At 46.8% G+C, this 22,280-nt stretch overlaps 1 protein-coding gene across 1 annotated transcript in view; it reads left to right on the top strand.

Annotated features, from left to right (window-relative positions):
• The window catches only part of ZZEF1 (zinc finger ZZ-type and EF-hand domain containing 1), a gene marked incomplete at both ends in the record, with an annotated part of 57,170 nt that extends 48,925 nt beyond the window's left edge, over positions 1 to 8,245 (top strand). The window contains 7 exons of the mRNA XM_082008792.1: positions 1,293 to 1,436; positions 2,331 to 2,499; positions 4,392 to 4,490; positions 5,257 to 5,422; positions 6,948 to 7,098; positions 7,605 to 7,676; positions 8,171 to 8,245. Of these exons, the coding sequence (XP_081864918.1) occupies positions 1,293 to 1,436; positions 2,331 to 2,499; positions 4,392 to 4,490; positions 5,257 to 5,422; positions 6,948 to 7,098; positions 7,605 to 7,676; positions 8,171 to 8,245 (876 nt within the window). The remainder of the gene's footprint in view (positions 1 to 1,292; positions 1,437 to 2,330; positions 2,500 to 4,391; positions 4,491 to 5,256; positions 5,423 to 6,947; positions 7,099 to 7,604; positions 7,677 to 8,170) is intronic.
• Positions 8,246 to 22,280: the final 14,035 nt, after the last annotated feature.

The following is a 22,280-nucleotide window of genomic DNA, read 5'->3' as shown; positions in this document are numbered from 1 at the left end:
TAAAAAAAAAAAAAAAGGAAAGATGCAGTACAACTGGAAGAGGTCTGGAGAAGAGTGACAGGAATTATTATAACCATGTAATAACTTCAGTATGAGGAACCAACTAGTTTTCTTCATCCCGGATCTTTGCCCTGGGGGGTGGGCATGGAGGGAGGAGGAGGAGTAATGAAAAAATCTGTGCCTCCTTCTCTGTAGTTTTAAAACAGTAAGCAGCATAGAGAAGTTAAACAGCAAGTATTATTCACTGTCCCTCCCAGTAAGAAAACAAAGGAGTGTCGGATTAAGGTAGTAAGTAGCAGGTCCAAAACAAACCAAAAGAACTGGTTCTGGACACAGTATGCCATTGAGATTGTTGCCACAGGGTGTTTATGTAGGTTCAGAAAAGGACAGGATGAACTGATGTAATAAAAATCTCCTAAAGCATATTAAATACAAAGACATAGCCTTTGTCTTGGGCTATTCTGCAAGTGTGTGGAGGCAAAGAATGCATTCAGGGAACTATGCTGCATACTGCCTCTTGGTTTTTAATCTCCCTTCCCTAAGAAATCCGTTTCTGGCTGATGCAGAGATGAACCTTTCGGTCTGAGCTTGCGTTACATAGGAGGAGTGAGAAAATTGCAGATGAAGAGATGTAATACATTGCTATAATGACCTGTAAAGGGCCTCGACTAGCAGGACTCCTCACGAGGAGCTTTTTTGCACTTTTGTAAATTAAGAAAAAAAATTGAGACTAAGGGTTGTTCTGAATTATCGTTTAGTGTGTCCTGATAAATTAAATGACACTTATTTGTATTTTTAAAGACAGAGCTCATGCATCCAGTGCTTTCAAACACTGCGGCCGCTTAACTGATACTTGATTGTTGCTTTTTATACATTGAATTGTACCTTTTGAAGGCTAAAACATGACATGTTCTGTTCAAATCAAAACCTGTAGGTATAGAAGGTAAAGGTGTCTGTTTAGTATATTAACAGACTTGTTTATCTTCCTTGCTTACAGCTTTAGTTTACTGATAATTACCTTATGGATTAACCTTGATTCTAACATTTGTGGAAAGAGATGTAGCTAATAGCTGGCATTCTTTTTATCAGATAAAGACTGAAAGATCTGAAACAGAGGACATCTTATGGAGATGACACTTGCAGACATCATTTGTGCATTTGTCTAGTTTCTTGTTAGTAGCTCAATTCTCTTTTCCAAAATGTGTGGCTAGAAATGACTCGGTCATCAGCATGTAAGGTTGTAAATGTTTTGATAGCAAATTGTATGTACATGACGTGTTGCTTCTCCCCAGATTCTACAGAAAGTACTGCATGGGTGCAGTGAGAGCATGCTAGGAACAATGGCACTGACAGCTTGCCAGTTCATGGAGGAACCCGGTATGGCAGTCCAGATGCGTGAATCTAAACACCCTTACAACAACAATACTAATTTTGAGGTAAGTTATACATGTATTGCAGTGCAGCAGATTTGCGTGATTTGAAGACTAATTGAAAAAGGTCAAGGTGGCTGGAGCAGAAGTCTCACAGTGTTCCATGTGTATCCCGGTGGGACTTCTGTGCTTGAAGTAGCTCTGAAATACCTGTTCAGTCTTGCTTTTGAAGAGGCTGATGCCAAATGACTGAAGCCTTGCCCTGTAAAGAAATATGTTCAATAAGGCACTCTAATGTAGTCCTGATTCAATTATGTGAAAAGTGTGTAAGTTAAATCATTTTCCTATGCTTGTGTTCAAAGCAGATCGTATACTTAAATGGTTTCAGGGCCTTAATGAGCAAATACTTTGACCCTTTCATCCAAAGGTCTGTTTTGCTTGGCTTGTTACTTGCTTGTGCTGTTAGACGCAAGGAGTAGAGTCTGCCTGTCTTGTCTTCCTCCTTTTAGACTATCTTCTGACACAAGCAGCTTCTGATTTTTCTTTTCTTGGTATAGTTTGAAAGCATTTTTCTAATATATTTCGGTAAGTAATTATTGCCTTTGGGCAGTCTTGAGATTTTTTTTTTTTTTTTTCCCCTGCAGCTCTTACTCTTCTGATTTTTTTTCTTAAATGTGTATAAACTTTTAGGATATGGCGATGAGATCAATATCGGCAATGATTACTGCTTTTAAAAAAGCAAAGCTTTGCTAGCAATTAATTTTTACACTCTTAACAGCTAATGCAAACCATAGGCCATGCTTTACATTTATTAAATTAGCTTCTGATAAAAATAACAAAGTTTTTTCCCATGGGGTTGCTGTACTATCTGTTATATCTCCCTTGTTTGTATGGTGACAGTTAAGTAGCTGTTTGGTAACACGGTATACGGTATACAAAGTTCATATATTTATTTCTCAGGATAAAGTTCACATTCCCGGTGCTATCTACCTCTCAATCAAGTTTGACTCCCAGTGTAATACAGAAGAAGGCTGTGATGAGTTGCTCATGTCCAGCAGCAGTGATTTCCAGCAGGATCGGCACAGCTTCAGTGGGTCTCCACAGAAATGGAATGATTTTGAGCTTCCAGGTGAATATGCAGTGTTTCAAAGTGCAAATGTGTGGGGAGTTACTAATGTCTGGGACTCTTGAGAGAAACAACTGAAAGATGAGAGTTAAATGTGGACGTTCCTGAGATGGAGCAGTGGGGAGAAACCCTCCTTTTCTTGTTCCAGTCTATTTGCTCTGACGTGCTGCTCTTGCATTTGTTTCTTAAAAGTAGGCTTATCTGTTGTTCTGCTACTTGACCTTTTTTTTTTCCACACCTCAGTCAAAGCATGAACTTAGCTACTGGAAATAAATTTTGATCTTGACTCTGTTCCAGCACAGTCCTTGTTCTGCACAATATTCACTTACATTGTTTCTGCCTTGTCTTACTTTCCACAGGAAGCACATTTAAAAAAAAAAAAACCAACAAAAACCCAAGATAGGCTTATCTGTTGTCTCTGTGCTATACTAGTGCTTAGAGCAAATAAAGAGTGTGTGCCAATGCCTTGTCTCCAGTTGTTGCCACAGAGCATAGCTGGAAAAAATCAGTCGTTTGACTGACAACTTCAACCTATATTCTCTAAGCACATTTTTGATAATGCAGTAGCAAATGCCAGTGAGCTGAAGGACTACATGGCCCCATGCTTCTTAGGTTGTTTTAACTGCCTGAGCGCCATGGCATTGCAGGAAACTTTTGACTTCGAGTACTGTCAGTAGCTGTAAATAGATTTAGGAACTTTATTAGCGAAAAAAAAGGTTACAAGTTGCTAGTTAAAAACAAATGTGTGCTCTCTAGAAATATTTTCGGATTTTTATGTACTTCTTTCTGTCCTCCTTTTCCTCCTAAATAGTTGCAGAGGTTTGCCAAGAAACTGAACTTTGAGGCCCATTGTTTTGGAGCAGCCTTGGCTGTGAAACTTGAGTTTCACCTTGTGAAACTTCATTTCCAGCCAAGACTGTCTAGGCTATGGCTCTTGATTTCACTCGGCAGGCTTTAGCTGAAACCAGGCATTTGAAAGCTTCTGGGCTTTTCATTTGATGGCAGGGCTTTCTCAAGACTTCTAGGAGTAGGAGAGAGCAATGGCTCAGTTTCATGATGAAAAGGGGAACACGTTTTTCAATATTTATTTTATTTTTTAAATCCTAAAAAATGTTTTCAAACATTTTTCTTCTTTGTGAAACTTTGAAAATTCTGCTTCCCAATGAAAACTAGCATGTTTGCCCAGGGTGACAGGATTTTTCATGGAATAGAAGGGAATTTTGCAGAATTTTTTTTTTTTAATTTTAACCAGATCTAATATTACAGAGCACAGTAGGTAAGGATATGTTTTGTTTAGCATTACAGCTAACTGCCACTGTTTGTCTCTGTGAATCTGTAGATGCTACAATGACAAGAACTTCTTGGGTGTTCTACTGCCTGATTGTAAAATGGTCAAACATTTTGATCATTCTCTCACTTTTAAGTCATGAAGTTTAACAATTTTGTTTCCTAGAGTGGAAGAGTGTGATTTAATTTTCTGACATGTAAAATCAGTGCAACTTTACTTTCACTTTTTTAACCTTTTGTTTAATGGACTGTGAACTTGGCTGCCTATGCGGAGGTTCTTTTTTTATAAATCATAACTGATCCATAACACAATTGGAAAAGTGAAGTTTAATTGTGTACAGTATAGAGTTTCTTTAATTCCCCCTTCTATGTAGGTGACAAAAATGTAAGAGACGTTATCCTTGTGAGTATCTTTATACAGTGGAAGCAGTTCTGTTTATCGTACTGTTCTGAGCATTTCACAATTACCAAAAAGTAAAAGGTCGCATCTCTTGAATGACAGTATCTTGGGGTAATTTATGACAGTCTTTTCATTTGAGCTGTATTTGTGATAGCCAAAGTAACTCAGAAGGTAGTAATGCGGATTTTCTTCCTTCCCTTGTACACAGGAGACACGCTCTATTACCGATTTACTTCTGACATGAGTAACACCGAGTGGGGCTACAAGTTTACAGTGACAGCGGGTCATCTTGGAAGGTTTCAGACAGGTAGGCACTGCTCAGAGTGTGTTGGAAAGGACTTTTTGGATTTATTTTGCCGAGTTTTGACAGACTTGAGGTTATCCCTTTTTTTTGACTCAGAATTTGCTTTCTCCAGTGTTTTGGAAATGATGCGATTAGTTTTGGCCAAGTTGAAAGTTGACTAATGTCTCTTACTTGCTGTGACTTTATGCTAGAAATACCAAATCTGAGACTTGGAGATAACAATGATGATGATAATGGTATTCGCATTCAAAGTCTCATTACATGACAGTAATTACGCACGGAATTTAGTAAACACTTCAAGGCGCTGTAATTGGAAACAGAAATAATTGTAATTGTGTTTTTAAAAAGTACTTATCCATTAAAATAGGCTGGTTCTGGATCTAATTTCTAGGTATAGCATGAAAGGTTTTGTTAGTTTATTTTAGAGATTAACCATTTTTAATAAAATTGAGGCTGGTGGATGATTTCCAATCAGCAAAACTACTGCATACCACATAATAGTGAGGACCTGTGTTTTGTTTGCCTTACTGGGGCAAAACTTTAATTTCAGATAGGATTCTTTCTAATTTTTATTTAAGTTTTGCCCCAGAAAAGACTTCTGGTGTCAGGATGTAACCTAGACTTATCTCAGATTTTTGTTTGGTGTTTTTCTTTGATTATTTCTTGCTTGCCAGAGTGATACTTAGTATATGGAAAAGGGAAAAGTGAATATATGAACAGAATGGGTCCCTACAAAAGTAAGATCTATTCAGATTTTTTTTTTTCGCAGGGTTTGAAATTCTAAAGCAGATGCTTTCTGAGGAAAGGGTAGTTCCTCACCTCCCACTGGCCAAAATCTGGGAGTGGCAGGTGGGGATAGCGTGCCGTCAGACTGGTCACCAGCGGTTGAAGGCTATTCACTTGCTCTTGAAGATAGTGCAGTGCAGGGCCCAGAGGTGAGTGCACTGTTCTAAGTTGTACACTAAAAGACAAAGGGCAGGAGAAGAAAAAGTGACTAAGCTGATATTATTTCAAAGCCAGAAAACCATGATTTGAAGTGGGTATTCTTAATTTGCATTTCGGATACAATTCACACTGCCGTGATAGCAGAAACTGGTTATAAGGGTTTTTTTAAAAAAACTTTTCTTTCTTGGCTTTTAAAAAAGGTCCAGTGAATTCAAATATTGTTGTAAAGAAAAAAAAATCACCCCACAACAGGACGAGGAAGAGATTGAAATTAATTTTCTAGAAATTTATTCTCTCTGTATTAGTCGTACTTCAGAACTAAGGTGAGGATGGAATAATAAACTGGTGAAAAGATGATCTGATTCTCTATAAAATAAATAACTTTTTTAGTTGTACCACTAAGACTGTGATTGAATTTTAGAAGGGATAGGTATGCTAATGCTTAGGTATGTATGGCATGGGCATTTCTTAAGAAAATATGCATTCAAAAAAACGTTGAGCTTTTACAGTGTTTTGCAAGTGTGTATAGTCACATTAACTCGGTAGAAATGCTGGAAACAAAGACGACAATGCAGGAACTCTGACACGTATCACAGTTATGTCCTTTTAGTTCAGAACAAGCAAAATCATGAAAATAACAGCATCCTACTAGCTTACTTTGATAAAGAGAAGCCAAAAAGTATATTCATATGTAGTAATAAAAGTGGACAATTACATAGAACTATTGCTTGACTCTGTAAATTTTAGATACACCAATCTGCATCCAAGTCTGAAAAACTGATTTTGGTATTACTTATAATCACAGATATATTATTTTTTCAATTTCTCTTAGTTTTTTTTCATCAGACAATGTCTGCTTTGTCATGTGGACAACAAATTTAATTGCTGAAAAATCAAGTCTCTGTTGTGCTTATAATATTTAATATTTTTCTTGTGTTAATCTGATGATAGGTTCTGAAATTGAGTTTCCTTCCTACTGAACGATATTTGTCATCCTGTCTGTATGATAAGTGAAATCTGGGTTAGCTAGCTTTAGCTCAGGAATAGGAAGGAGGCAGGGTTGGAACTGTTTGTAAAGCTATATATTAATTTTTGTCTGTATGCCCTATACAAGGGCATCAGTACTGTAGTTCCGTATTGTATAATTTCAAGCCGTGGAGCCAGAGCATTTAGCAAAGTGATGTATATAGTTATTTTAAAGTCCTCATTTCAGGAGGCCACTCAGTTTCAGAAAATTCATTTAGACGTATTCATGGGTATGAGGTTTTTTCCACTTCACTGCTTCAGAATAAAATTCATTGTGCTGAAACACCTGACTGAATTTAGATTTTAAAATACTTCTTGTGTTTCTTCCTTCACTTATACAGTTTTGACAGTTAGATGTATGGTTTCGTTCTCTTAAATTTTTTCGGGGGGTTTGTGGGTGGTTTTTTTGGTTTTGGTCCCCCTTCCCCCCTCCCCAAAGGTGTAAGATCATGGTTACTCACCATTTCATTTAAATTACTTGGTTTTCAGGGACTGTGACCTCACCTTATTGAAGCCACTTTGGCAGCTTTTCACCCATATGGAAAACAACTTGTGTCATGACATGACCAAGCCTGGTATTCTCCTTCCTCTTCATCGTGCGCTTGCAGAACTCTTCTTTGTTACAGAAAACAGAGTTACCGTAAGCAGTATTCCTGTATTCCTACATTCCAGTGCTGGGGATGATACGCAGTTCAGTGTTAAAGTAAATGTAGCTTTCCTTTATCTTGGCGAAGTTCATCAGAGCTTTAGAAACATTAGATGCTTCAGAAACATTAACAACTTTCTCTGGTGGAGTCTGGTAGCAAACTCTATTAGAGGGGCATACTGTTGCCTTATCCATCATGGGACCTTAAGTCAGTCATGGCTCTTCCTTGTGTGATTGAGGCAGTAGGCCCTAAAGCCACTCTTTATTCTGAGAGGAATGCTGATTTAATAATTAATTTAAAGGTATTTGTATGTGGTTCTCCTTGAGTTGATTTGGAACATTGCAGATGAACGGTCTGTAATGAACGGATTTCTGTGGTCACAAACTGTGTCCAGGAGAGTTTCGTGTGTGGTTCTGGTACCTTTGATTCTTGGGGATTGCTATAATGATCAGCATTTTAATGTTGACGTTGGTGTTCACTGAATGCTTTCTGGCTGCAGGAGCTTGGATCTCTACAAGAGTATTTGCTTGCCTTAAATACTGAAGATCATCTGCATCGCTGCACAGCACAGGTAATAAGATTGCACAACCCCAGAGATGTGTGGTTTTGTAATACTTTCCTGGCAGACAGAGATAATGAACGATTCCTAATGGTCCAGTGGAGTTTTATACAATAGATACAAACGTACTTGGGCTTTACAATGCCATGACAGGCGTCTGAAACTTGTGAATGAACTATGCACAAGTGCTGTTCTCCTCTAGTAGTCAGATGACATGCTACAAACTGGCTGTTGGGTGTAATCGGGTGTGTCTGTTTTACTGAATTGACCTCTCAGCTGCCAAAACATGGAAACAGGGAAGGGGAATGATCTTTCAGCAACGGGAAGTGCAGTTGCCTTGCTGAAACTGCCTGGATGCGTGACAATTGCTGCACTACCAGGAGATAACCAGGCAGAAACAGGACGGTTATTTATCTATTTCTGCTTAATTTCATACAAGGATAGCTTTACAGTTTTGGACTGAGGAGAATCTTTGATGTGACTTGGTTTCTACTTCTCTCTTCTAGGCCCTGAAAAACATTGCTGCTATCAGTCTTGCCATTAACTATCCGAACAAATCAACAAGTTTCTGGAATGTTTAATACTGGCTCAGGCCGGAGTGCATGGGATAGAGTAGTTTGTCCACAGGACATTGGAACAAACATCTTAACTTCATTCAGGAAAAGTTCCTTCAGCTTCAGCGTATGAGCACTCTGCAGCCTTCCTTCCTTCCACCTTGATGTAGAATTTGTAAAAGTAAAAGCGCACTTCAATGAAAAAGCACATCTTGAAGTAACTCACGCGTCGCCTACAGTTATGTATGCACATATTGTAGCATGTTAGAGTAAACAGAACAATATTTTTTTTATTCAGAGGAAGTAAAGGAAAGAAGGTAGCTGAAGTATGAGAATGGAAGGCCCCTACGTTGGTATCATCTGCTCCCAAGGAAACTTGATTGATTGGAACATGACAGCTCTGAAAATACTGCTGAACTCAGAGTAATGCCGTCAGCAGCATTTATTATATATCATTGAAGTGAAGTAGGCAAACCAGAATCTGGTGGGCTGGTGCAGAAATGGTCCACACTTGAATCCTGTCGTGTTTTGCTTTCGCTTTGAAGGCTACTACCCAAGGAAAAGAACTTTAATTCTTACTAAACTACAGGTCGTAAAACAAATTCTGGGTGATTCGCATAGCAGTTAGAGGATTCCAGTTTCAGAGCATTCTTGTGCAAGGGGTTCATGTTTCTCCTTGTCTTTGATTTGATCAGCTGGATCATCTATTCTTACCTTAATTTATCTCCAAAGTGTTATTCTAAATAATACGTCATTCTAGTGCAGAGAGCGAAGGCTGGCCTCCATTCACAAAGCAGTGGTAATATGAAGAACTGAGGAACTTCCATGTTTCTCGAAGGTCACGTCTTTTACCAGAAATTATTCATGAGGCTTTTTTTCTTTTAATTGTTTTGATACTCTTGGCTTAGGAAGTCCTTCTTGGCAATGTTGGGAACCCAGACTCCCAGCACTCAGGGTGAGGGTTAATGATCAATCCAGTCTTACCTAATAGAGCAATAACTGCATAACTCTTAGTGCACATGGAATGAATTGCAGACCTTCTATGCTGAAATAAATTGGCTTTCTTCCTGCTCAGCTATGCTGGTTATTTGCTTTCCAAAGAGTTAAAAAGAACATAGAAGGATTTGGGCGTGTATGTTGTATATCGTTATACAGTATGTAGAGCTGGTTTTGTCAGGTATGAAGTTAGAGCTAATTATTTTTCCTTCCCTTCCTCACCTCAACATTAGCATGTGAAAAAAAGGCAACCAAAAGCTTTAGTGATAGCTAAATGTGAGTTGTGAAAAGGCAGTGGCCCTGTCAGGCAGGGATATGCTTATTGGCCTTGCTTGTCCAAAAGGTGAGTCGTGCCTAAATAGCAATGTGCAATGTGCACAGGAGCACTGCTTTGGGGGATGACCTCTGAACTGATGCTCTTATCAGCTGGGGCTGGAATTTTAAGGGTGGTCCACGCTCTTCCTGAGAGGGAAATGTGCAGTAATACAGCCCTTTTCGGGATGGCCTCCAGTGCTGCAGTTAAAGATGTTTTGACTTCTTTCTGTTCAGCCAGGTGAGTGTAAGGTGAATGCTTCTTCAGGGGATAATGTTGAATCAGAATGTGATTATTCTGCCTGAAAGACTTAAAACCGAAGACCAAGAAGCATGATGCTGAAGCCATTGCCTTCAGGAATGGAGTGGCCCTCTTGGCAAATGAGAGTGCCAAAATTCAGGAAAATTGTACTATTTATCAAAGACTGAAAGGAGGCATAGACATAGTGCTCTGAAATACCTCCTCGAGTATACTGCAGTGGAAGGTTAAAGCCCTCCTCCCTCCCAGAACGAGATCACGATGGGAAGGGAATTATCGAAGCTGAGGCATATCCTTAATGCGTGGATCATTTTGTTCCCAAATCTAAGTAATGTATTTGAGTTTGTAATCTCACTGCAGGGGTGTCTGAGAGATCCCTGAGGAACCAACTGTTCCACACGTTCTAATAGCGTGAACAGGTTCTGCTCCACCAAAATGAGACATTCTTAAGTCTACTTTAGGGAGCTGTATTGATGGGACAGGTGAGCGTTTGGAGATTGCTCTTCTTGAGCAGTAGGACTTTCTCTTCACTGCCTCTGTGAGTCCATGGCTAAGCAGTCAAGGATCTGCGATGGGCTGACTTGCTAAGGCATATAGCATGCTGCTGAGATCTGCCTGTTTTAGTCAAAGAAGGCTTTTTTCTTTTGTCACATCAGGGATGAAGACTGTAAATAAACCATTCATAGAACCTGTCATGGCTCTATCATATTCACGTTTTTTTTTCCCGTTGGACTGTCTTTTTGCTTTCTGTATGAAGACATGAGGCTGCAAGGATGACACAGGAGTGGCCAGTGTTCCTTGCTAGGTGTACCACTTAACTTACTCTACCAGCAGTAACTGGCCTTGTGAATTGGTCACCTTGCCCTGAAGGGACTGTCTAGGGACACTGTCCCCTAAATATAATTTCTACCCACTAGATGGAACTGAAGGACTATGACCTGAGTTGACACTGAATCTGTTGCTGCCTTACAACTCAATCATTCATTATGGATTTTTTAAGAGACAAGAAACACTGATTTTTTTTTTTCTTCTGATAGTTTTAAAGAAAGGAAGAGAATACCAATCATGAATATTCATGATCAATCACATTTTTAAAATCCTGCAGCAATTTCAAGTAGATGTGGATGATACTATTGAATAGAATAAAACTGTCTAGAAAACAGGTATGCTGAAAAAAAATGTGCCTAATATAAAAAAAAAAACCAACAAAAAGTTGTCCTGCCTGAAACACGTCATAGGTGATTAAGACAAACCATATTGTTCCTAATGATACATTTGACTTGCCTTCATTAAACACTTAAAGTTTTATAATTTCTTTTCTTACGGGTTTACTACTTTGCAATTTTTATCAGTTGTTTAAAATATATCAGACCTTTAGATTTATTCCAGTTCAGTTCAACATGTAAAAAGAAAGCTACAGATGTGGGTAAAATATGCAAATGAAGATAAATATATTGTAAAAATTCTATAAAAACAAAGAAGTACAACACAGTGTCTGGTTTTTTTTTGTTTGCTTTTCGCATCTCCTCACTGAATGTTAAATCCTTGATCCAGGGTTTTTAAGAATCTTCATTTTTAATGCCTGTAAGCAAACCTGCTTTTCCTCATGCAGCTAGTGTATATCTGGTACGGTATCGAACTGCGCAGGATACATACTTCTGCAGTCGTCTCTTAAATTCCAGCCCTGCTGTTTACATTCCAGTGGCCTTATCCTAAAAATGAAGTTTTCCTGCGGATACCCATTGGTTTCAGTGCCTGTGTTTGCTCACTTTCACATCTGAAACACATCTGGGGTCGCCCCAGAGGTCTCACGTAAAGCTGAGATTTGTCTTAGTGTCTCTTCATTCTCATTAGTGGTGTTTGCCAGAAAGGTGCTTGTACCTGCCTCGTCCAACGGGCTTAGTTTAAAAGCTTGTTTACCTTGGGTTGGCTCGAGGGGAGGGTTGTTCAGGGAAGCGTAAGTGAGGAGGTTGACATCTTTCTCTGTTTACCTAAAGCTGTAAGTTGTTTCCACTGGTTCCATGTGCTCAGAGAATGGTCTTATTAAGTAATTTTATTAAATACGACTGAATTGTGTGATTGTGAAGTTGTGGGAGGGTGGGGACCGTTCCCTGACACAAGCAGGTTTGATGTTTCAGCCGGTGGGAGCAAGGTGATAAATCTAACAAATTCAGTTTAATGGGCGATTAAATTTAGTGTGGTCAGAGGCATTGGAATGTAACAGGTCATCACCACGATGTTTGGGAACCACTGTTTTTCAGAACCAGTTCATGAAATTGTCTTCTTCCAACTGCTCCAAATTAGGCTGCAAGCTCCCTTACAAGTGGGTGACTTTTTTTTTTAACCTACTTCTAGGAAAAGGCTACACCACATGTTTAAAACAGAACTGGCCGCAATGCCCTGAGTTTTCACAGCCGAGCTCAGAAGTAGCATTTCCCGTGGGTCTTGTGTCTTTGCAAACATTGGGACGAGACCTGCCCTTTTAAATCTGGAATGACCGTCCGCAAATCCTTGCGGGTACCCTGCTATCAACGGGGCACGCTGGAGCAGAGCAAGGCCCAGTCATCCCCATTCCCTACTTTCCCTTTCTAATGATGCGTCTGGTGTCTTGCAACCATGAGTGGTGGTGGGTATCTGCTGGGGAAGCCATCAGCACAAGCGTCGTACCTTGTGTTCAGGGGACAAACACCACCCGCAACCAGCGGAGCCTCTAACAAGCGTCACCTGGTCTTCAGCTAAAGCTACTAGAACGTTGGAAAACATTAATGTGAGCGAAGAAGATGCCTTTCGACCCTCGGCCAGTTAGTCTGTAGGAGGTCAGGCTGGAGAATAACCGGAACAAAGAATGAGTATTGGTAAAATGGCCTGGAAAAATGGGAACTGTGCTGGGCTTTGCGGGGGAAACGGCAATCTGGCCCACCTCTGAATTTAAAGCAAAGTCAATTCCGCTTCAAGAGAATAAGAGAGAAATCCACTGTGAATAGGGAAGGAATTAAGTAAGAGGTGAAGGAAATGAGATTAAAGCTCATTCTTTCCGTGACGGTCAGGTCTAATTTAATCAGGTCTAGTCTGCAGTAATCTTTCCTGATTTTTACCTGAGAGAGCACCGATGATAAAAAGCTGGTACCTGGCTCGTACCCGGGCTGCAGTGCTGTGGTGGGGCTCACAAATGGGTATGCAGTCGAAGGAGGAATAAACACTTAAAAAAACCCAAACAAAACCTCATTTATTTCCTCCACCTGGGAACATCAACAAGCATTTCTGATAAATAGACGGAAATCTCGGATGGTTTGTAGTGGTCCGTAGCTTTTAGAGGTTTGTTCTTTTTATATTCAAGGGCTGAGGATGTTTGGATTTAGGGAACACAGGGTAAGAAGTGGAGAAAGGATAACTGGGATGTCTTGGAGAGAAGGTCTTTCCTCCTAAGTGTTAGGAGAAACTCCCCAGCAAATTGCCTACTAATGCTTTTCTGACAACTTTAACGATTTTTTTTAAGCTGGTTTCTTGCTTCCATTCCCCACCTCGCTGTCTGACTTTCCATAAGTCTTACTGCATTTTTTTTTTTTAACATTTGCGGTGCAAATAACAAATACTTAAGCATGCACTGCATGGAAAAAGTCCATTTTATGAAAACTAAAGAAACAGAACATTAAAGCGCGTGCAAATATTTGTCAGCAGTAGCTCCTCTCGCAGGCTTACTTCCGAAACGCTTTGTTAGCATCTCCTGGTGCCTGACCTGACCCGTTTTGGTATCTGCGTGTGCATGAGTCCGTGCTAGACGAGACACTCTGTTTCACATGCACGGTGCGGACCGCGTCCGGCAGCGAACGCCCTCTCCTCCCTTCACGGGCACGGAGCGTTCCGCGTCCCTGCCTGCCAAAGGCTGGGGTTTGGCTAATTGTGGTGAGCTCAACTGTATTCCCTCCTCTTGATAGAGCCCTCATCGCTCTCTACAGCTACCTGAAAGGGGGTTGTGGCGAGGTGGGTGTTGGTCTCTTCTCCCAAGTAACCAGCGACAGGATGAGAGGAAATGGCCTCAAGTTGCGCCAGGGGAGGTTTAGATTGGATATCAGGAAAAATTTCTTCACCGAGAGGGTGGTCAGGCATTGGCACAGGCTGCCCAGGGAGGTGGTGGAGTCACCGTCACTGGAAGTGTTCAAAAAACATGTGGATGCAGCGCTTCGGGACATGATTTGGGGGACATGGTGGTGTTGGGTTGATGGTTGGACTTGATGATCTTGAAGGTCCTTTCCAACCTTAGTGATTCTGTGATGGCTCTGGGCAGTGACTGTAGAAATACATTTTCAGTTGTCTCTTACTTTTGGAACCTGCTTTGCTGCAAGTTGCCACAAAGCCGCGTTTCGTGGCTCCTTCGCTTGGCAGAGGTGAGATGTGGGGTGTTGGGGATACAGGGAGAACCAGAGCTTGGGTGTTCTGGTGGTTTCTGGAGACGGCCCTTTGCTGCGCTCGGATGGTGTTTGCTCTCTTCCAGGAGGTGTTGGTAAGGTCGGTGATAAACATCACACCTTTTTAACTCCTCATGCCTAGTATCTGACAGGCAAAATCAATTTCAGCTCTTCGTAATGAGTCATTCCCCGTATCTTTAACGCATCTCTGTGGAGGTGGGCTGGGAGCTCAGATCTCACCTCGCTGCCTTTCAGACACCCAAAGGTTTTAACCTTCTTGACGACATAAAATTTCTAGGAACCGACAAAAACACCTTGTTGGACTCCAAAGGAGGTGCTGCTCCGCTCATCTGGTGGCATTGCTGCTGCATCAGGAACGTGGACAAACGTGAAACGAAGTGAAAACCACAGAATCATTAAGGCTGGAAAAGACCTTTAAGATCATCAAGTCCAACCATCAACCCAACACCACCATGCCCACTAAACCAAGAGGCAAAGTGATGCAGAGCGTGTTTTGGTAATGATTTTATTTAAATATATTCCCTGTGTGTTTTTTAGCCAGTAAGTTTCCTCAGACGGTGTGACAGAGTTATTTCTGTGCTGTTGGGTAGCTGCTGGGCACCGCTCGGGGGGGGGTTGCGGCTATGAGTTGGGCTGCGGCCATTGACCGCAGGTTACTGAAGCTCGGTCTGACTTTTTGGGTGAAAGATCCCATGTTAATGCCTGAGGAATCACGGGAAATGCTTCCTTTTATGACTTCATATTTTCTTTTGCTGATTTTCATAATCAGCAAAAGCACCCTATACAGATTTTTCTCTCTCCGATAAGTCATCGCCTATGGTATGACCCCTACAATAGGAGGACTGCAATATGCGTATGTAGCTCGACATTTATTAGGACTTCAGTTCATCATGGTGCTTATCTTAGATTAAATTAAATATAGTATTAACATGTAATCTTAAACACATCTAGTCAAGCATTTAGAGGTAGGCTTTAAATTGGTTTTGTTGCTTTGGAGCCTAAATCGATCGCACCGTTGATATGAAGCTCACAAATTGTATGGCTTTCTCTTGCATCCAGCAAAATCTGCAAAGGCGAAAGAAAAAAAAAAAAGATGAATTCTTCAGTCAGGAGAACTGTTGAGTCAAGAGACCTTTAGTCTCATCGGCTTGCTTGCGAATAAGTCACGTCTGCGTTCCTTACCCTTCTCCTTTACATAAACCACCCACAGAAAACTCATTAATCAAAAGTGTCAATGGTTTCACAGAAATAGCCGCCCCTGCTCACACCCTGGGTTTTATATTCCTCAGAGCAGCAGGTTGGGCTTTTTTTCTCCCTGCCAATTGTATTTTTCTATTTTTTAAAATGTTTTTCTTCCTGCATACTGTGAGTGTTAATATTTAAAGAGAAAAGAGTGTTTCATCCTACGTGGGGTCAAGTTTGGATATGCTGCTGGATTTTAAACGACATCGCTTTACCTTCAATAACTATTCTTCTTGAGTTGCTCTGAAAAATTGCATTTTCCTCCACTCGTTTGCCAGTCTCGAAATACAGCGTGATTCCTTTGATCTTGGGCACCTTATTTTCCTGCAGAAGATGTCTCAGCTCTTTGCTCACCACCTTCCCCAGCGCCCCGGCTCGCTGCTGCCGCGTCTGCCTTTTCATTCAGTCGAGGGAGGCAAACCTCCCGGGGAGCTGAAAATAGTTGCTTTATTTACCAGAAACTCAAAGGCTCTCCGAGAGTAAAGCAAATCCCTCCTGAATTTTGCTCTAATAATGCTTCAAACCAGCTGAGCCTGCTGCGGAGAGGTTATAGCTTCTCTTTAACCAAGTCTGCACGGAGGCGAGGGGGGGATCCACGGATGAGGAGCGTGGACCGACGTCCAGGAGGTCCCGCTGCCCGACCCCGCGCTTGCGCTTGCCATGCGCTATAGGAATTAGAGATGCTGCTCTGCTCCACGAGGTCTCCTCCCAGCCAAAATCAGTGTCAGAAGGGCACGAGAAAAGATCCCTCCGGTTCCTCGGGGGATTGTGCCTGCTCTCGCCTGCCACCGGCTGAGCGGCGGCTGCTGCTCTTAGAGGGTTGCTTCTGCAAAAAAATCAGGCATTTACTTCCCAGATCGTTGCCTCGAGCACATCCCCAGCCCTTGCCAGGCAGCCGAGCGCCAGGGACGGCTGGCTGGGAACAGCGTGTCCCGGCGCGGGGACCGGGAAGAGCCTGTTCTTGGTACGGCGACAACCGTGGCATACGGCCTCGGCGGGCCCGCCCGCCCCCGGAGCGGCTGCCGGCGGCGCTGGGCACGCTGCCAGCTCTGCCCGGCTCCAGCAGCCGCTGCCCAGGGTCCGCCGTGGGGCGGTCATTTTATTGCCCCGATGGACGCAGCCGCGATGCCACCACGGGCTGCCGACGCCTGTGATCCGTCGTCTGCCCAAGGCAGCCGTTGGCTTTTTCTTCCTTTAAGACTTTTTCTCCTTTGAGGGTTTCAGAGAACGGCAGAGCCTCACCTGGTTTAGCAAGACTTGGGCCCGGCTTGAGCTCATGGAGCCCAGAGCACGGGGATCGCTTCGCTTACGCAGGCGTAAGCTGCCGGTGACCATCTCAACTTGACTTCTGGCTTTTACACCGCCCTTGCAGAAGGCCATTGGGAGGCTCCTGGGGGAAGGCGGCAAATCCCTGCTGCACCCATAAAGCTGCCTGTGGTCTCCTCTTTCTTTCAGGGACCGGTTCCCGCAACGTTCCCGCGGTTGCCCACGCAGCATCTTCTGGCGCTGAGAGCTGCTGTGCTGCGGGCAGCCCTCCGGCTGCCAGGTCCTGAAAGCAGAGGCACCACCACTGCCTTGTTCTCTCAAATATCCCTCAGGCTCCCACACTAGCCCTGAAATCGAAAATTTGCTTGCTGGTGAGCCTCTTGCCCCCGGCTGCCGCGAGCTGCAGACACGTTGACGCGGCGTCGAGCGGCTGCGTGCGGAGTCATGCAGCTGTCAGCGCGGATCCGCGGCTTTAATCCCAAACTAGGCTTTTTGGCAAGTCTCAGGCAAGCCCAAGCAGTCACTGGCAGCTCAGCCCCAGCTTGTGAGCGGTTCAGTTCAGCCCTCAGGAGCCCTCACCTGCGGCAAAACTCGACCCGGGCGTGAACCTCTCTGGGCCAAGGCTGGTTTTCGGGTCCCACCGCCCGCGCTGCCGGCAGCAAGCCGCTGGCTCCCCGAGCCTTGCTCTGCCCTCGCAACGGTGCAGCCTGGCCCTCCGGCCTTCCCTTCTGGCGGCACGGCCCAGCGCGGGCGTTTGGCCTCTCCCGCTGCCTGGGAGGGGAGCGAGGGAGGCTCGAGGGCACGGCACCCGGTAAGGCACCCCGCAGAGCGCTTAAAATCCGCCCCCCCTCTTTGGAGACCTCTAAAAGCCAGCAGGCGTTAGCCCCAGGCTGCGACTGCACACGGTGCCGCTGGAAGAGCGGCGTCCTGCTGAGCAGAGCTGGGGGGATCCCCAAAATAAGCCGTTCCCTTCGGGGCGCCTGCTGCGGAGCCGGGACGCTGCTGCGGCACTGGCGGCGACGGAGCAGCCCCGTGCCCCCGCACCCCGCTTCCGCAGACCACCGAGGAAGCCCCCGCGGGCCCCCTTCCCGTCCTGCTCTTCCCGCTGCGGGCTCCAGCGGCCGCGGTGCCAGCCCCGGCCTTCCCAGGGAGCCGCGGCAGCTAACAAACCCCTCTTCGCCTCTAAAGAAGGGCCTTTGTGCGGCCTTCTGTCGCCAGGGCCTGTCCCCTCGCTATAGCTGCGGCCCCTTTGCTGCCGGACACGCCTGTTTGTTTTTCCAGCTCCTTTCTTCGTGCCCTCAGATTTATTTGCCACCTGAATAAAAACCCTGAGAAAAGCCTTGCCCCGGCCCTGCGCCCCGGCCGCCCTTCCCGGCCCAGGACACTCCTCGCTGCCCCGGGGCTCATTTTCTGCAGGCAACGGGCCCCAACCGGCCCGCTCGGCTAGAGCCCCTGGCTACGGCTTCGTTTTCTGGCTATTTTGGGTTTTTTCCACAAATTTATTGTGCTTGGGGCAGGGCGGGGCTGGGGACGGCGCGGTTTGCGACGAGGTCCCAGGGCGAAGCGGACGCCTTGGGAAGGGCAGGGAACGGTGACGTCCCGGTAGCCTGTCACCAGGGATTTCGCAGATACACCACGGGGTTTTCTCGCGGAATGCTTTTTCCCCCCATGGGTAAAACCCCCCAAAATTAGTGCTTTGGGGGTATTGGCCTCACGCACCTGCCTGGGCAGCAGGAGCTGGCGCAGCTCCGGGGGCACGGAGGAAGGCTTTCCCCGCCCCGGGCACCCTGGCCCTGCGTTGTCCCCGGCACCAGGAGCCTTCCCAGGGCTTTGCGTCACCCTTTGGGGCCGTTAAAACCAGAAAACACAGAAAACACGCTGCCTTCATGAGCTGTGGCTGCTGCGTGCCCAGAGAAAACCGCCCAGCGGCGGGAATGACCCCGGGGGAATTCCCTTCATTTGCAAACTTGCCGCTGCGCAGGGTGTTGCCCCTGCACAGGTTCAGGACGGTGATTTGCGATGGATATCAGCAGCATTTCCATGAGCAAAGAGGGCTTATCTTGATCTTTACTGGAGCAACCTGACCATAAAGATCTTGCTTTTGTCTTCCTGCCTTTTATTTCTTCCCCCACCAGATGCAGCTGAGGTTTGTCCCTGGCACCGGGGCTGCGGGATTCGCCGTTTCGGCACAGCCACGCTCCCGGTATTTGCTCTCCCTGCTTCGTGCGCGGAACCTCGGCGCGTCTGAGTCACGCTCTCCGCCGCCGGCTGACTCACCGCCATGCCGAGATGGCCGAGAAACCTCGGGAGCCAGGCGGAGAAATCCACCCCCGGGCTGCGAGCTTTAATCCCACCGCACCAGAGCTCCGGTCCTTCCCGCCGGGACCCAAAGCGATGCTGGATGGGAGCGGGGAGAAGCCGCCGGGGACGCGCAGCCCCAGCCAGGCACCGGGGCGTGATGGCCCCGGTGCCGGGATGGACTGGAGGCAGGGAGCAGCTTCCCGGGGTTTGGCCCTACTTTTGTCGCAAGCTGGCGACGACGTAATGAAACCCCCTCCTTATTTCACGCGCCTGTTATCGCTATTTGTTGCCCCGCTGCTTTGGCGTCGCTTCTAAATATTTAATGTGCTGGGAATTGTTTTTTTGATCGACGCCATGTATTTGGTACGTGGTGCGCGCGTTACCATTTGCAAAAAAATACCCCAAAACAAAAAAAAACAAACCCAAAACCCCACCCTTCAATGCTCTTCATAGAAGAAGGCTGGGTTTAGCAACGCCGCTAAGGTCTGGCACCTCGTCCGGCCCCACGCTGGGCATCCCCCCGTGCTCGTGCCGACCCCGAGCGCTGCGCCGCAGCTCACAGCGTGCCTGAAAGCCGAACCGCGCAGGCTCTGCCATAACAGGAGCCACGTTCCCAACGCCCGCGGTGCAGGGACGGGCGCGAGGGCTGCCACGGGTTTGCAGGGGTGCTGCACATCTGGAGCGCGGGCACATCTGGGCAGCTGCTCTGGGAAGGACGGAGCGGCGTTGGGGTGCGTAAGCAGGAAGGGCAGAGGGAACAGCTGGAGCATTTCAGCGACGGTCTGGCTCTCCCGCTGCGCGTCGCCCTGCGGTCAGACAAAACCAAGCTGCTCTTGGGCGGAAAACGGGCTTTTCAGGAGAAATCGGTCACGCTCGGTTGGATATTTCTGTAAAGGAAGAGGGAGCGCAGCGTGCGGCGCGGCAGCGGCTGCTGACCTGCCCGCAGTCGGATTTCTCGTTTAGAAAAACATCCAGTTTTGATATTTAAGATTTCCAGCAATGGAAAATTCACAGCAGCTGCGGGGCTGGGGAGCCAGGCGTTAATTGGCGGAACTTGTCGAAAAAGCGTCCCTCCAGCTCTTTTCCATTGGAAAATCCAAAAGCTTTCTCCAGCTGTTGATTTCTCACAAAAACTAAAGCAAAACACGCTGGGCGGGGGAGCAGGGCTGAGGGAAGATCTTGACAATGTTGGAGCAGTCCTTTTCACTCCGTCAGGACAAATATTTACATTTTTTTCATTTTCAAGTTACTCTTGTTTGGAAATCGTTTGTTTTACATTGCACCCTGTTACCACGCTTTGAAAAATCACAATGAAAACAAAGTGATTTTGCAGAAATACAATGTTTTGGCCAGAGGAGAATGACTATATTTTTCCTAATTTTCCCATGGAACGTTGACATTTCAGGACCTTTTCCAACTTGGAAATTTCAGAGCGATCTCTTGCCCGTCCCCGTTTGCCCCGTTACAGCACAGAATAATAATACTTGAAGGGTTAATAAATCTTTTAATAATTTTTAAATCGATGCTCGTCGTCCCCGAGGCTCTCGCGCTGCCGGGTTCTCAGGACTGGAGCCGTCTGCGACGCTTCCTACCACTGCTCAAACCCACCCGGAGCATCTGCCGCTCCCGCCGGTGGCATTGCTGTAATTTAGTAAATCAATTAGAAATCATTAATAAACGAGCGCTGCAGGTAGCGCCTGGAGACCACGCAAGTAGCATTTGAAAAGAAAATCTTTCCCTCTTGCAAAACCGCCTCTCGCTGGGCGAGCGCGGTGCGTTTTCTCCCTCGGTGGAAGCTGTAACCTCCTTCCAGGTGGGTGAACCGCTGTGGTTCTCTCCCCTGCACGGGAGAGGGTGGGAGTGATTTGGGAATCAGCGCTGGGAATACGACCGCAAGGGCCGGGGCCGGGCCAGGGCTTGCGCGGCTGCGTCCCCGCCCGCGCCGGGAACGTGTGCCACGTTTCTCATGGATGAGGGGTGAAGGGTGGGCGAGGTCGCGGGAAGGCTGCGGGCTCGGGGACAGCCACGCGATACCACGTCAGGGCAAAATCCAGCCTCAGCTTGGGGTTTTCCTTTGAGGTGGGTTTGAGACCCACCGAGGTGACTGTGTCCCCGTGACCCTCCTGCGGGCTGCAGCAAGGTGGGCGCAAGTACTTCGCAGCCCAAAATCCGTGATGCCACACGTGGCCCCGGGGCCGCGGCCCCGGGGTTGCGATGCTCGCCGCACCTTTCCTTCCCAAAATCTCCCTCGGCTCTGGCGCACCCGAACTCCTCCGGCCCTAACTTCTCTCCCGCCGCCACCGAAGCGTGTCGCGACACGTCCCGGCACCCATGGGCGAGGGGAGGCTCCGTCCCTTTCACCCTGCGGAGCCGTCCCCCCCGGGAGCTTTGCTGCAGGGGGTCTGGGGAGGGGGAGAGCTGACGCCAAGGCTCCAGCCCCTTCTCAGCAGCGGGAACCTCCCTGTCCCTGGGGACGTGCTCGAGAAAAGTCACCGCCGAGGCGCTGGGCCCGTCCCACGGCGAGCGATGCGCGCGGTTGGGCGTCACGGCCGGGGCGACCCGCGCTCCCCGGGGCTGCCCGGCTCCTGCGGAAGCTGCTTGGTGGCCCGTGCCGGCCGGCGAGGCTGTGCCTGCCGCCGCTGCGGGGAAGCCAGCCCCGAGGGGCACCGCGGCTCCCGGCTCGCGTCTGCCCTAGGGCTGTGGGGCTTGGGGACAGGCAGCGCGCTGACCACGAGGTCAAAAAAACCCTTCCCTTTTGGTGACACCTTCCCTTTTGGTGAAAACGGGCCCTTTGTGCATCAGGTGGGGGAAGCCGGTCCGGGCTCGCAGGTGCAGGCGACTGGCTCAGGTGCCCGGCGTAGGGCTGAGCCCTGCCTGGTCCGTGGGGAGGGAAGAGGGCTGCTCCCTCCGATGGCGCTCCGCAGGAGCCGGCGTCCCCGGGGAAGTCCTGCCCGGGGTGCACGGCGCGCAGCAGCAAGCTCCCCCTCTGCTTCCCGGGGTTCCAGCGTCGCGCCCGCCCTGCATCTCCCGTTCCTGCCTCCCACCCTCCCGCTGAGCAGCTTCTCTAGACCCCTGGATCCTTGTGCAGCCCTTCGGGATGCTGCCCCGCCCGAGGGCTCCAGACGGGCACCCGCCTGGGGGCCCTGGGTGCAGCTGCACCCAGCGCCCGTCTCCTTGGGAGCCCTGCGAGCTCTTGGAGGGGCAGGGTGTGAACAGGGGCTCCTGCCGTGCGCCCACACGCTGCAGCGGGGCACCCCAC

This window comes from Phaethon aethereus, assembly GCF_964289735.1.
Source record: "Phaethon aethereus genome assembly, chromosome: 19".
In the NCBI taxonomy this organism is placed as follows: Eukaryota; Metazoa; Chordata; class Aves; order Phaethontiformes; family Phaethontidae; genus Phaethon; species Phaethon aethereus.
This window is presented reverse-complemented; position numbering and strand designations above follow the sequence as displayed.